A 15,028-nucleotide genomic window follows, 5' to 3' on the forward strand; every position below is an offset into this window, starting at 1 on the left:
AGTTCTTTTTCAAATGTGTGATTTTAATAATAATAAAATACTTCAGAAATAGAAAAAAATCCAGTACATGATCAGAAAAACAAAGCAATCCAGCAGTGAGAGTGATAATCATATCTAATTTTTGTAGAGGAAAGAAAAACAATAAGAAACCACAAGTAGAGAGAAAATGTTTTCCAATATTGACTATGTATCCAAATATGCTTGGTTTATTTTTCAAAAACTTTAAGAAATATCTCTCTTACTTCTTGTATCTGTAAAAGAATTCAGTTTCTGAATCTTAAAACTTTATTACTTAAAACAAAATATACTTTAGTTTTTAAAAGAATTACTGACAGCTATGCTAAGCATAGAATGTCAGGGAACAAGGGTTTGAAAAGGGAGACAGAATAGGAGGCAAAAATGAAGGTTAAAAGGGCTTAAAACTTAGTGGTCACAATTTTATGAAAATGGAACAGCATTTGCTGACATACTTCATAGAGGAGTATGAAAAGCAAAAAGAAAGAGGAAAAAAAAAAAAAAAAAGGGTGATTCCAAGGTTCTGGTTTGAGGAGTTGGAAGGATGGAGCTGCCAGTTACTGAGATGGTAACCCAGTGGGAGAAGCAATTTAAGAGTATAGAAAGAATATGAAGTTTAATTCTGGCAAGTTTGAGACACCTTATAAAAATCTGAGAGAAGATATCAAGCAAGAAGTTGGATGAATACAAGCATAAATATGGAGAAGTTTGGGTTCTATATATACATTAAAATGGTAAATATAAATGATATTTAAAGTTACAAGACTGGATGATGGGCATCTATGTAAAACTTACAGCTAGCATCACTCTTAATGGTGAAAGACTGAATGTTTTCCACTTAAGATCAGGAAAGAGCAAGAATATCCACTTTCACTACTTCCAGTCAACAATGTATTGGAATCTTAGTGCCATAGGCAAAAAAAAGAAATAAAAGGCATGCAGATTGAAAAGGAAGAAGTAAAACTCTATTTATAGATGACATGTTTGCCTACGTATAAAATCTTACGGAATCTATAAAAAAGCTATTCAAACTAGTACTAGTAAATGAGTTTAGCAAAGTTGTGGGGAATGAAAGGTCAATATACAAAATTAATTGCATTTCTATATACTGGCAATGAATAATTAGAGACTGAAATTTAAAAAACAATACCACTTGAAACAGCACCAAAAATATTAAAAGACTTAGGGATATATTTGATAAAAGGTGTATTAAGACCTTTACTTTGAAAACTCCGAAATGCTGCTGAGAAATATTAAAGACCTAAATAAACACATATACTGTGTTTTTGTATTAGAAGATGCAATTTTGTTAAGATGTTGGTTTTCCCTAATTCAACCTACAGATTCACCAGAATCCCAAAGTCAGTTTTTAAAATAGAAATTGATCAATTGATTCTAAAATTGATGTGGGACTACAAAGAACCTAAAAGGGCCAAAGTGATTTTGAAAACACACACAGAGGACTGAAAAAGTTGGAGGATTTAAGTACATGATTTCAAGATTTATTATAAAGCTACAATAATCAAGAGAGTGTCACATAGACAAAAGGACAGAAATTCAGACAAATAGAACAGAAATTCCAGAAATAGATCCATTAGCTCAAAAGTGTAAAAGTAGAAATGGACTACAGATCTAACCATAAGAATTAAAACTGTAAAAAAAAAATCACAGAAGAAAATCTTAGTGATTTTAGGTTTGGCAAAGATTTCATAAATAGGAAACAAAAAGTTAAGTTAGAAAAGAAAAAAAATTGATAAGATGGACTTAATCAAAAGTTAAAACCTGCTCTCCAAAATATAATATTAGGAAAATGAAAGGCAAGTCACAGACAGGGAGAATATTTGTGAAAGACATATCACAAAGGACTTGTATCTCGAATATATAAAGAATTCTTAAACTGAAATATAAGAATATAATCTAGTAAAAAAAGCGAAAGATTTGAATAAACACTTTGCCAGAAAGAAAAATATATATAGTGGGGCCTTGACTTACGAGTGTCCCGACTAACGAGTTTTTCGAGACACGAGCAGTGTCTCAGCTGATTTTTTGCTTTGAGTTGCAAGCTAAAATCCGGGTTACGAGCCAGCTTCAGATACCCACTGCTAGTTGGCGCAGCGAACGTCACAGTGAATGCCACAACATCAGCCCAGCATCACGTGTCTCCCTCGTTCACTTTCTGATTTGACATATGAGTAATTTGAGTTACGAGCTCCGTCACTGAACGAATTAAACTCGTAAGTCAAGGCCCCACTGTAGATGGCAAATAAGCACACGAAAAGTTGCTTAATAGCATTATTCTTTATGAAAATACAAATTAAAACCATGAAATATTATTATTACCTATTAGAACAGCTAAAATTTAAAAAGACTGACCATTACCAAGTATTGGAGAGAATGTGGAAGGAATTCATAGATTACCAGTGAGAATGTAAAAGGGTACAACTATGTTGAAAAATGGTTTGACCTTTTCTTATACAGTTAAACATACACTTACTATTATCTCTTAGGTATTCTATTGCTAGGTATTTATTCAAAAGAAATGAAAATATATGTCCATATAAAGACTTGTACATGATATTTATAGAAGCTTTATTTGGAACTGCCAAAAACTGAAAACAATCCAAATGCCCACCAAACGGGGAATGGATTAACAAATCACTATATTTGCACCTACTATTATTTTTTCTAAATATATTTTATTGATTTTTTACAGAGAGGAAGGGAGAGGAACAGAGTTAGAAACATCGATGAAAGAGAAACATCAATCAGCTGCCCCCTGCACACCCCGCACTGGGGATTAACGGCAACCAAGGCACACGCCCCTGACTGGAATCGAACCTGGGACCCCTCAGCCTGCAGGCCGACGCTCTATCCACTGAGCCAAACTAGTCAGGGCACGCACTTACTATTATTTATGTAAATTTTGTGATGCTTCAGAGGGTAATATAGTATGTTTTGTTTATTTAACATATTTAACTATGGACCCCTTTTAATACAAAGTATTCTGAGACATATCTACACTTTAAAGAATGTAGGTTTAACCAAGGAAAAAGTTTAATTCGTGTTTGCAATGAATACAAACTAATGACTTAGCAAGAAGTGGAGTTAACATATTTGATTTATTTTGTAGCTTTAATGTATAAAATACTGTAGCTTAACAATATACAATTAAGAGCAGTTTGGAAATGAACTAGTAAAATATGATCCCGTTCCAAGGATCTATGGTTCCTTCTGGCTTAATATTGTCAATTTGAAAAAGCTGTTAGTGAAATGAACTTTACTTCCTTTAAGTATAAGACAGCACTTCTGGCCCAGCTGGTGTAGCTCGGTGGTTAAGCACTGATCTATGAACCAGGAGCTCACGGTTCAATTCCTGGTCAGGGCACATGCCCAGGTTGTGGGCTCAATTCTCAGTAGGGGGCATGCAGGAGGCAGCTGATCAATGATCAATGATTTTCATCACTGATGTTTCTATCTCTCTCTCCTTCTCCCTTCCTCTCTGAAATCAATCAGAATATATATATATATTCTAGAATATAAACTAGCTAAGCAATTAAAGTAACATACAAACTATTTTGGTGTAGCAGTAACTTAAGCTAAAATGACTACGTTAATTATACCTAAAAGTTGTAAATCAAAATTAGACCTATGAAATAGTATATCTGTTTTACATGTAACCTCTGATACGAGACAAGCATTCTCTCTCATTAAATATACTCTAGTTTTAAAACTCCTAGAGCTAAGTCTATTTTTATATCTTGTATTTTATATGCTATACTTACTATAACCTGTAAAAGTAAGTACTCTTCATTATAAGATAAATGAAAAAATAAAATAAGAACTAAATGGCCCTTTGTTACTATAGTGAAAAAGAAACCGAAGACAGGTATATAGAATTAAAGACTGCTTTTTAAAAAGTCCTTATATACCCTCGAAAACATTTTAGGCCTATTTATATAATTGGTTTTTAACTAAATACATTTATTCTTCAAATCTATTTACAGTTATCTTTTTTCCAGAGGTAATGCTCAAAAACATTTGTGGACCTTCTCTTTGAAATTCCACTCCATATCAGCAGGACAAAACTATTTTATAAAAAAAGATATTTTAACAAAAGTAGTCCTAAGTCAGAGTGAGGGACTGTGAAGTATATATTCTTTCACACCATAGTGAATTAGTTAAACAAGCACACCTATATTTTTTTAACGTTTGTATGCATCCTCTATAAACTAGTTATGAAAATTACAAGGTTTAATAAAGAATCTAGTTAGTAAAATGGCCACAATTTATTAAAACAGAAATCTTAGGGGGGGGGGGAGAATGTATCCAAAAATATAGTGATCCACTGTTATCCTACTTACTAGATGACACCTTGTAAGTTAAATGGTCTCTGGGCTTCCATTTTTAGAAAACAGAAAAATAGTACCTACCTCAAGGCTGCTATGAGAATCAAATAAGATATTGGACATAAAAGCACTGTAAATGTTAATGTTCTAAACAAGTATGCTGAAACAATAATAGAAACAACGACTACTGATCTGTGCTACCCAACACGGATGAGCTATTGTCACAAGAGTTAAGGCATAATGCTCCTGTATTTTCTGCTTTCAAACAAGGGATTCAGATGACACAAAAGTAAAGCTATATATCTTAATAAGTTAGTTTTGTGTTATCTTTTTGTTCGGTACGGGCAACTTTCTTTTGTACCATTTTAAATCTCCTTTAGATAAGGATATTCCCTTCCTTATTTTAAAATGTATAGGGTCTAGGAAAAAATGGTAAAACAAGACAAAATAAAACTTAATACCTTTAATTATGAATTAAAGAAATATCAATGTTAAAAGTAAATGGAACTTGAAACAGATCACCAGAAATAAAGACAGACAATATTGGTGAGTTTTATAAATTAATATAAAAAATGTCAGTAACCAGACATTATTATACATGCATTACTTTAAAGGGACAATATCAACATTTAAGTATTTTCTGAACTGAAATACTTTCCAGTTCTTATTGAATAAGGATAAAATTTATGTGTATACATTTGTACGTATACATATTCAAATATTATTTTTTTTAAAAAAATAAATTGCCTGAAATTTTTCCAGGAAGCACACAAAAAGTAATTCAAATAGATTGTACTACCAGAGAAATAGCTTTAATTTTGTTAAAAAATGCACTAGATTATTTTCTGTGTTCTAGCCAATAGATAGATTTAGCAGTCATAAAAATAAAAAACAGCAATATAAGGTGATCATATATTGCTGTTTAATTAAGGAATTCTTATATAGTGAAACAAATCTCAATTTACCAGCCAGAATTAAACATCACTTGACAGTGTCCTTTTATATTACCAGAAATTATGCCTAAAAGCATCATGCATATGTAAATACAATCTTTTACCTTCAAGATCATCTGAAAAGGTAGACAAAAATAAATAAATAAATAAATAAACATACATAAAAGTGGGTGATAAAATAGTTTCTTATGTAGTAGAATTCACAATACAATAAATAAGAGTTTTAAAATGTCAAGTAAGCAATATAATTTCTAAACAGAAGAGACTCATATTCATTTTACTCAAATAGCAAAAGAGATATAGCATATGCTATATATTCAGGATGATGAGACAGACTTTTCAATAAATTAAAGGGTTATAAAATATCTCCAAGATAAAGAACTCTAAAATAAAGTTCATTATGTCAACTTCATGTATTGATTTTTTTATTTTAAGAGGGAGGAAGGTAGGGATGGAGGGAAGTGGGAGGAAAGGGAGGGAGACAATCCATCTTTCCACCCATCCATGCATTCACTGGTTGATTCTTTCATGTGCCCTAACTGGAGATCAATCCCCACAACTTTGGTATATGAGGATAAAGGTCTAACCAACTGAGCAACCTGGCCAGGGCCGGTAAGAATGACCTTTTGGTGAAAGATTAAGTTCCTATTTTAATCTTTCTTAGAAAAAGTGATTCTAGTACAGAATAGTTTATCTTTTTTTAGCCAAAGGATAATTTTTTGATGTTGAATTAAAAATAAAGAGCCCAAATATATGAAGTGAAACAATAAAATTAGGACTCTAAACATGATTATATTATAAATTTACAATAAAGGAAAACCACCTAACTAAAATTTATTGCTGCTATATATTTTGTAAAACAGAAAAATCATCCATTATAAACTACAAAAGAGAGTTATCATTTGAAACAGGAAAAAAAGAGTCTTTTAACATATTATAACAAGTGTGTTGTACCTAATTTTCTTAGAGAAATAACTAGGCAAAATAGGTATCTCCTTCAAAATATGTTCTTGTGTATACTGTATTTTAATACTGTCATGTGATTGACAGCTTCTTTTACCATGGGTACCCAAATTATACTTACTAAAGATTTTTCACCCCTGAAAAATTAATAAAGTTAGTTATAAGCTAGATATTACAGAGAAATAAATATGTAAGAAAAAGGATATTTAAGTCTAAGAAATTTTGCCTATTCAATAAACCCAGTTTAAAATGTCCCCATTACTGATATTCTGTGGTGTTAATATCTACATATATTTCTGCTCTACTTTTACTTTAAAAAAACATTGTAAACCCAATATCATCTATATTTCTTTATGACTTATTTACTCAAGATTTTTTAAAGATCGTATTATTTCAATGTAAATTAGACTTATAAAATGCATGCATGCATATGTCTACCTTTCTGACTGTCTAGAATAATGAAAAACCCATTATGTCCTATTGCAACAGCCAATCTGATAACAATGCACTCGTCAATAGCACTGTGAAATGTTAATCAATGCATGTTTTTATAATATGCAAACAATGTATTCAGACTTCTAGTAAAGTGTTTCACATACTGACAATAAAATAAATTAATGACAGACTACGTTAAGTAAGCAAGTAATTTGAAACAAAAAAGGAAAGGATGTATGAAAAAAATGGGTGGATTTCAAACTTATTCTATCATGTCACACCAAACAGATTCAATGTAAAAAAGACTTTCTTTTTCATCTTCTTTTTTTTAATCCTTACCCGAGGATATTTTTTCCATTGATTTTTTTTTTTAAATATATTTTATTGATTTTTTTACAGAGAGGAAGGGAGAGAGATAGAGAGTTAGAAACATCGATGAGGGAGAAACATCGATCAGCTGCCTCCTGCACATCTCCCACTGGGGATGCGCCCGCAACCCAGGTACATGCCCTTGACCGGAATCGAACCTGGGACCCTTCAGTCCGCAGGCCGACGCTCTATCCACTGAGCCAAACCGGTTTCGGCTCCATTGATTTTTAAAGAGAGTAAGAAGAGAGAGGTAAAGACAGAGAGAAACATCAATGTGAAAGAAACACATTGATTGATTGCCTCCTGCACGAGCCCTGACCTGGCCCAGGCCAGGGAGGAGCCTGCAACCAAGGCATGTGCTCTTGATTGGAATCGAATCCGGGACCCTTCAGTCCGCAGGCTGCTGCTCTTAAAAAAGACTTTCTTAATTTAACAAGTTGTTGCTCTTTTTAAATTATCATGAGTCGTATGTTAAAAGTTTAAGTATTTATTAGGAAAAAACCTCATACTGCTCACCAAATAACATAAATAAAATAGCTTGATTTTTAACCAATAGCCAAAAATGATTATTTAATCCAGAGATTACTAATATTCATATTGCTTAACTAAAACCAAATGCAAACAGAGGGATAAATATTTTTTAAAAGAATCATATTTCATCTCCAAATTACATATAAGGCAATCATTTTAAAGATACTTTTCTGGAACTAAGCATATGTCTTTCCTTTATTCATAAAAAAGCAAAAAGCAAAGAAAAACACACATAAAATTGGTACAATCCAGTTAACTTTATGTACAAAATACATAGTAAAAGAAACTTACCTACTTCATCTTCTTCATCATTAGATATTATATTAAATAGTGTATCCAAAGCATAACCTATTATTTCAGAATCCGAACTGGAAAAAAGAAATTATTACATTTATACACTGCTAGTTAGAGTATGAACTGTTATGACCATTTTTAGACAGTTATTTAACAAGACTATATAAAACTAGAGGCCTGGTGCATGAATTCATGCCCTGGTGGGATCCAGCTTGGCCTGCCCGATGGGGGCCATAAGGCAGGTCATCAGGGGCGAGGGGCTGCGGATGGTTTGCCGGTTGGCCCTGCCCCCTATCCGGGTCTGGGTACCTGCTAGGGGTGGAGCTGGCCAGAGTGAGGGGCTGCAGGTGGTTTGCAGGCCAGCCCTTCCCCCGATCAGGGTGGGGGAACCCACTCATGGGTGGGGCCAGCTGGAGCTAGGGGCCTTGGGCATTCTGGTTGTTCCACTGTTCAGTCAATTTGCATATTACCCTTCTATTATATATGAAGATGATATTAAAAGCAGCAAGAAGAAAGCAATTTGTTACCTACAAAGGAGCTCCCATAAGGCTGTCGGCTGATTTCTCATCAGAAACTACAGATCAGAAGTGAATGGCATGAAGTATTCAAGGTAATGAAAAACAAGAATCTGGGAGAACCAAGATGGCGGCATAGGGTGTAGACCTGTGCATGCTGCCTCCCACAATATCATTGAAACTACCAACTATAAGACAAACAGCCACCATTCAGAACCATGGGGAAGTTGGCCCAGTGGGAGATCTACAACTGGAAGGAAAGAAAGAAGCGCAGTGAGACTGAGTAGGAGCTACAGAGGCGCCAAGAACAGAGGTACAGAGTCACGCCAGGCAGGCTGCAACTGAATGCACTTTTTTTTTTTTTCAATTGGAAGGGGTTATGAACTCTCAAATCCTCTGGGCTTGCTCGGGGCGGGTCTCTGAGGCCCCAGACCTCACGGGGAGAGGTGGCACGGCCTTGCAGCGGTCGGAAAGCGAGGGAGGCTCTGTCGAGCAGCTGCTCGCCGGCACTGGGTGACGCGAAGTCCCAGAGTCCCAGAGAGGTGAGGAGCCGCAGAAACACCACTGCTATTTGCTCCGCCCCAGTGACTCCCTGAGACCCCGCCCTACTCAATTTACATCCCCATCCAAGCTGTGCCAGGTGCACAAAAAGACCCACCTGCGCTTTTGCAGCCTAACCCAACAAATTGCAGACTTCAACTGCTCACAGCCATGGGAGACACACTCAAGAAGCAGACCCAGGAGAACCAAGATGGCGGCGTAAGGTACAGACCTGTGCATGCTGCCTCCCACAACAACATGGAAACTACCCACTATAGGACAAACAGCTATCCTACGGAACCATGGGAAAGCTGGCCCAGTGGAAGCTCTGCAACTGGAAGGAAAGAAAGAGCATTGAGACTGAGTAGGATGCACAGAGACACCAAGTACAGAGCCCAACCCAACAAACTGCAGATTTCAACCCCTCACTTAGAAAGAACATTGAGACTGAGTAGGATGTGCAGAGGCACCAAGTACAGAGCCCAACCCAGCAGGCTGCAGATTTCAGCTCCTTGCATCAGGGAGGGAGGCGCTTGGGGGGCAGAGTCGGGTTTGGGGAGGCCTGGGCCGGCGATGTGGAACTGCTGTACCAGCAGGCGCACAAGCACGTCCATCGGTTCCAGTCTCGCGTGGGACGCTGGGGGACGGCAGACGGCAGTCTGTGCACTTGATAGAGGGCGAAGCTCGAGCAGGCGTGCCGGATGTTCAGCCACCAGGAATGCCTGGAGATTTTGTCTGGTGGGCAGCCGCCCGGCAGGGGACAGAGTGCCAAACTTCGTGTTGCCCCGGTGAGGCTGATACAGCCCCAGTGAGATCGGGATGGCCCCAGTGAGGCCGGGACGGCCCCGGTGAGGTTGGGATGGCCCTGGTGAGGCCGAGATGGCCCCAGTGAGGTTGAAACGGCCCGATGAGGTAGGGATAGCCCCGGTGAGGTCAAACAACCACGGTGAGGTAAGGACAGCCCCGGTGAGGTCGAAATGGCCCTGGTGAGGTCGGGATGGCCCCGCTGAGGTCGAGATGGCCCTGGTGAGGCCGAAATGGCCCCAGTGAGGTCGGGACGATCCCAGTGAGGTTGAAATGGCCCTGGTGAGGTCGGGATGGCCCCGCTGAGGTTGAAACGGCCCCAGTGAGGCTAAAACGGCCTCGGTGAGGTCGGGACAGCCCTGGTGAGGTTGAAACAGCCCTGGCGAGGTCGGGACGGCCCCGGTGAGACCGGGACAGCCCCGGTGAGGTCGGGACGGCCCCGGTGAGGTTGAAACAGCCCCTGTGAGGTAGGGATAGCCCCGGTGAAGTCGGGACGGCGCCGGTGAGGTCCGGATGGCCCCGGTAAGGTTGAAACAGCCCTGGTGAGGTCCAGACAGCCCTTGTGAGGTCGAGACGGCCCTGGTGAGGCCGAAATGGCCCTGGTGAGGTTGGGACGGCTTCAGTGAGGTTAGGACGGCCCTGGTGAGGTTGAAATGGATAATGGGGACCAGTTTAGACTGATGAACAGGGGTAGATGCAGAGGCAGAACAGCATTGAACAGACTGTCAAACTACAGTGGAAAGCCTGGGGAGGGTTTGCGGGGGGGGGGGGGGGATGGTTAAGAGATCAACTGAAGGACTTATATGCATGTATATAAGAATAACCAATGGACACAAGACACTAGGGGGTAGGGTAGGCCGGGGGAATGTCAAGGGGGGGGGGGAAGGAGACATATGTAATACTCTTTGTAATACTTCAAGAAATAAAAATTATTTAAAAATAATAAAAAAACAAGAATCTGAAGCCAAGACTATTCTATCCAGCAAGGCTATCTCATTCAAAATACATGGTAAAATAAATAGCTGCCTAGACACAAAAAGACTAAAGGAGTTTACCAACACTAAATCAACACTGCAAGAAATGTTAAAGGTACTACTGTAATAATAATAAGAAATAGAAAAACAGAGGCATAAAGAATTAAAATGGCAATAAATAAGTACCTATCAATAATAACCTTAAATGTAAATGGTTTAAATGCTCCAATCAAAAGACTTAGGGTAGCTAGTGGGTAATGAAACATGACCCATATATATGCTGACTCTAAGAGATCCACCTCAGAACTAAAGACTCACACAGGATGAGAGTGAACGGATGGGAAAACAATTTTCATGTAAATGTTAACGAAAAAAAAAAGCTGGGGTAGCAATGCTAATACCTAAAAAAACAGACTTCAAAATGAAGGCCATAACAAGAGACAATAAAGGGCACTAATAATACTAAAAGGATCAATGCAACAAGAGTATATAACCATGAAAAACATATATGCAATCCAATATAGGAGCACCTAAATATATAAAAAAAAACTTCTTTAAGGACTTTAAGGGAGAGATCGATAGCAATATAGTCACAGTATAGGACTTTAACACCCCAGATCTTCTAGACAAAAATCGACAGTGACTGTAAATGACACACTGGATCAGATGGATTTAACTGACATATACAGAACATTTCACCCCAAAGTTGCAAAATACACATTCTTCTTAAGTGTACATGGGTCATTCTCAAAGACAGACCACATGTTAGGACACAAAACAAATCTCTACAAGTTCAAGAAGATTGAAATAAAATCAAGCATGTTCTCAGATCACAATGGCATGAAATCAGAAATCAACTATACTAAAAACACTCAAAACATTCAAACACATGGAGGCTAGTACTGGTATGTTATTAAACAATGAATGGATTACCAATGAGATCAAGAAAGAAATCAGAAACTTCCTTGAAACAAATAAAAATGAACACATAACAATCCAAAAATCTATGGGACATAGAGAAAGCAGTCCTGAGAAGGAAGTCCACAGTACTATAGGCCTACGTCAAAAAACAAGAATACTTTTAAATAAACTATCTAACCCTACAACTTAAAGAATTAGAATGAGAACAAGAAAAGTCCACAGTAAGTAGAAGGAAGGAAACAATAAAGATCAGAGAGAAAATGACACAAGATAAAAAAACAAAAACAAAAGATCAATGAAACCAAGAGCAGATTCTTTGAAAAGATAAACAAGATTGATGAACCTTTAGCCAGAATCATCAGAAACAAAGAGAGAGGACCCAAATAAATAAAATCAGAAACAAAAGAGGTAAAGTAACCACTGACACCACAGAAATACAAAGGATTGTAAGAAAATACTATGAACAACTATATGCCAACAAGCTGGACAACATGGATGAAATGGACACATTTCTAGAAAAATACAATCTTCCAAAATTGAATCAGGAAGAATCAGAAAACCTGAATAGGCTGGTAACAACTGAAGCAACTGAAGCAGCAATCAAAAAACTCCCAGCAAAACAAAGCCCTGGTCCAGATAGCTTCACCGGGGAGTTTTACCAAACATTCAAAGAAGAACAAACAAACTATTCCAAAATATTCCAAGAGGAAGGAACACTTCCAAGGTCTTTTTATGAGGTCAATATTATACTAATTCCAAAACCAGATAAAAAGACTACAAAAAAAGAGAATTTCAGGACAATATCCCTGATGAACATAGATGCTAAAATCCTCAAAAAATATTAACAAATTGGATCCAGCAATATATTTAAAAGATCATATACCATGACCAGGTGGGATTTATTCCAGGGATGCAAGGCTGGTACAATATCTGTAAATCAATAAACGTGATACATCACATAAATAAATTGAAAAACAAAAATCACATGATCATATCAATAGATGCCAAAAAAGTATTCAATGAAATCCAGAACCCATTTATGATAAAAACTGTCAGCAAAGTGGAAATAAAGAGATCATATCTTAACATAATAAAGGTCATATATGACAAATCTACAATAAACACCATACTCAATGGGCAAAAACTAAAACCATTTCACCTAAGAATAGGAACAAGATAGGGATCTGCTTTTACCACTCTTACTCAACATAAAGTTGGAAGTGCTAGCCATAGCAATCAGACAAGAAGAAGAAATAAAAGGCGTCCAAATTGGAGAGGTGGAAGTAAAACTCATTATTTGCAGATGACATGACATTGTACATAGAAAACCCTAACGACTCCACCAAAAAACTAGATTTAATAAGTGAATTCAGCAATGTAGCAGGATACAAAATTAACAACTAGAAATCAATGGCATTTTTATATACTAATAATGAACTCTCAGAAAGAGAAACTAAAAAAAAATCCCATTTACTGCTGCAACAAAAAATTTGAGAAACTTGGGAATAAACTAAGGAGGTAAAAGACCTATATTCAAAAAATTACAGGATGCTGAAAAAAAGAGAGGAAGATATAAACAAGTGGAAGAATATCATATTAATGGATTGGAAGTATTAACATAATTAAAATGTCCACACTACCCAAAGCAACCTACAGATTCAATGCAATCCCTATTAAAATACCAACAACATATCTCACAGATCTAGAATAAATACTCCAAAAATTTATATGGAACCAAAAAAAAAAAAACCCCAAATAGCTGTAGCAATCTTGAGAAAGAACAAAGTTGGAGGGATGATGAAACCAGATACCAAGTTATACTACAAAGCCACTGTAATCAAAAAAGCCTGGCACTGGCACAAGAACAGGCATATAAATCAATGGAACAGAACAGAGAATCCAAAAAGTGACCCAAGCCATTATGCTCAATTAATATTTGACAAAAAAGGCAAGGGCATACAATGGAGTCAAGAGAGTCTCTTTAATAAATAGTGTTGGGAAAATTGAACAGATACATGCAAAAATAAAAATAAATAAAAATGAAACTAGACCATCAACTTACACCATACACAAGAATGAACTCAAAATGGATAAAAGACTTAAGTGTAAATCGTGAAACCATAAAAATCCTAGAGGAAACGATAGGCAGCAAAATCTCACACATCTCTTGTAACAATATGTTTGCTGATACAGCTCCTAGAGCAGTGGTTCTCAACCTTCCTAATGCCGTGACCCTTTAATACAGTTCCTCATGTTGTGGTGACCCCCAATTTCATTGTTACAAATTGAACATAATTAAAGCATAGTGATTAATCACAAAAACAATACATAATTATATATGTGTTTTCTGATGTTCTTAGGCAACCCCTGTGAAAGGGTCGTTCGACCCCCAAAGGGGTCGCGACCCACAGGTTGAGAACCGCTGTCCTAGAGCAAGGGAAACAAAGGAGAAAATAAACAAATAGGATGACATGAAACTGAAAAGCTTTTGCACAGCAAAAGAAACCATCAACAAAATGAAAAGGGAGCCCACTATATGATAGAACATATTTGCCAATGATAATTTCCAAAATATATAAGGAACTCATACAACTTAAGAAAAGGAAGATAATCCAATTTTAAAATGGGCAAAGGACCTAAATAGACACTTCTCCACAGTGGACATAACGATGTCCAATAGACATGAAAAAATGCTCAGTCACTAATCATCAGAGAGATGCAAGATAAAACATAATGAAGTATTACCTCACACCTATCAGAAAGCTACCATTTACAAATCAACAAATGACAAGTGCTGGCAAGGGTATGGAGAAAAGGAAACCCTGGTATGCTACTGGAGGGAATGCAGACTCGTGGATCCACTATGGAAAACAGTATAAAGCAGGGGTGGGCAAACTTTTTGACTCGAGGGCCACAATGGGTTCTTAAACTGGACTGGAGGGCCGGAACAAAAGCATGGATGGAGTGTTTGTGTGAACTAATATAAATTCAAAGTAAACATCATTACAGAAAAGGGTACGGTCTTTTTTTTCAATAGTTTTATTCATTTCAAACGGACTGGATCCAGCCCGCAGGCCGTAGTTTGCCCACGGCTGGTATAGAGTTTCATCAAAAAAATCAAAAATGGAACTGCCATTTGACCCAGTGAGTCCACTTCTAGGAACATCCTAAAAAACCCAAAACATTAATCAGCAAGAATATATATACCCCTATGTTCATAGCAGTACAATTTATAATATTATACTAAGATCTGTAAACAACCCAAGTACTCATCAGATGAGTGGATAAAAAAGCTGTGGTACATTTACACCATGGATTAATATGCAGAAGTAAAAATGAAGGACCTCTTACCCTTTGAGACAGCATGG

The 15,028-nt window shown here is 36.9% G+C and overlaps 1 protein-coding gene across 6 annotated transcripts in view; it reads right to left on the reverse strand.

Annotated features, from left to right (window-relative positions):
- Nucleotides 1–15,028, reverse strand: part of USO1 (USO1 vesicle transport factor) — an 80,292-nt gene that overhangs the window by 48,956 nt on the left and 16,308 nt on the right. For 4 of the 6 annotated variants that reach the window (XM_059668262.1, XM_059668258.1, XM_059668274.1 and 1 more), the window contains one exon: nucleotides 7,904–7,980. The exons of the other annotated variants lie outside the window; for them this stretch is intronic. In XM_059668262.1, the coding sequence (XP_059524245.1) occupies nucleotides 7,904–7,980 (77 nt within the window). The remainder of the gene's footprint in view (nucleotides 1–7,903; nucleotides 7,981–15,028) is intronic. 6 annotated transcript variants of the gene reach the window in all.

Source organism: Myotis daubentonii, chromosome 1, assembly GCF_963259705.1.
Source record: "Myotis daubentonii chromosome 1, mMyoDau2.1, whole genome shotgun sequence".
Classification (NCBI taxonomy): Eukaryota; Metazoa; Chordata; class Mammalia; order Chiroptera; family Vespertilionidae; genus Myotis; species Myotis daubentonii.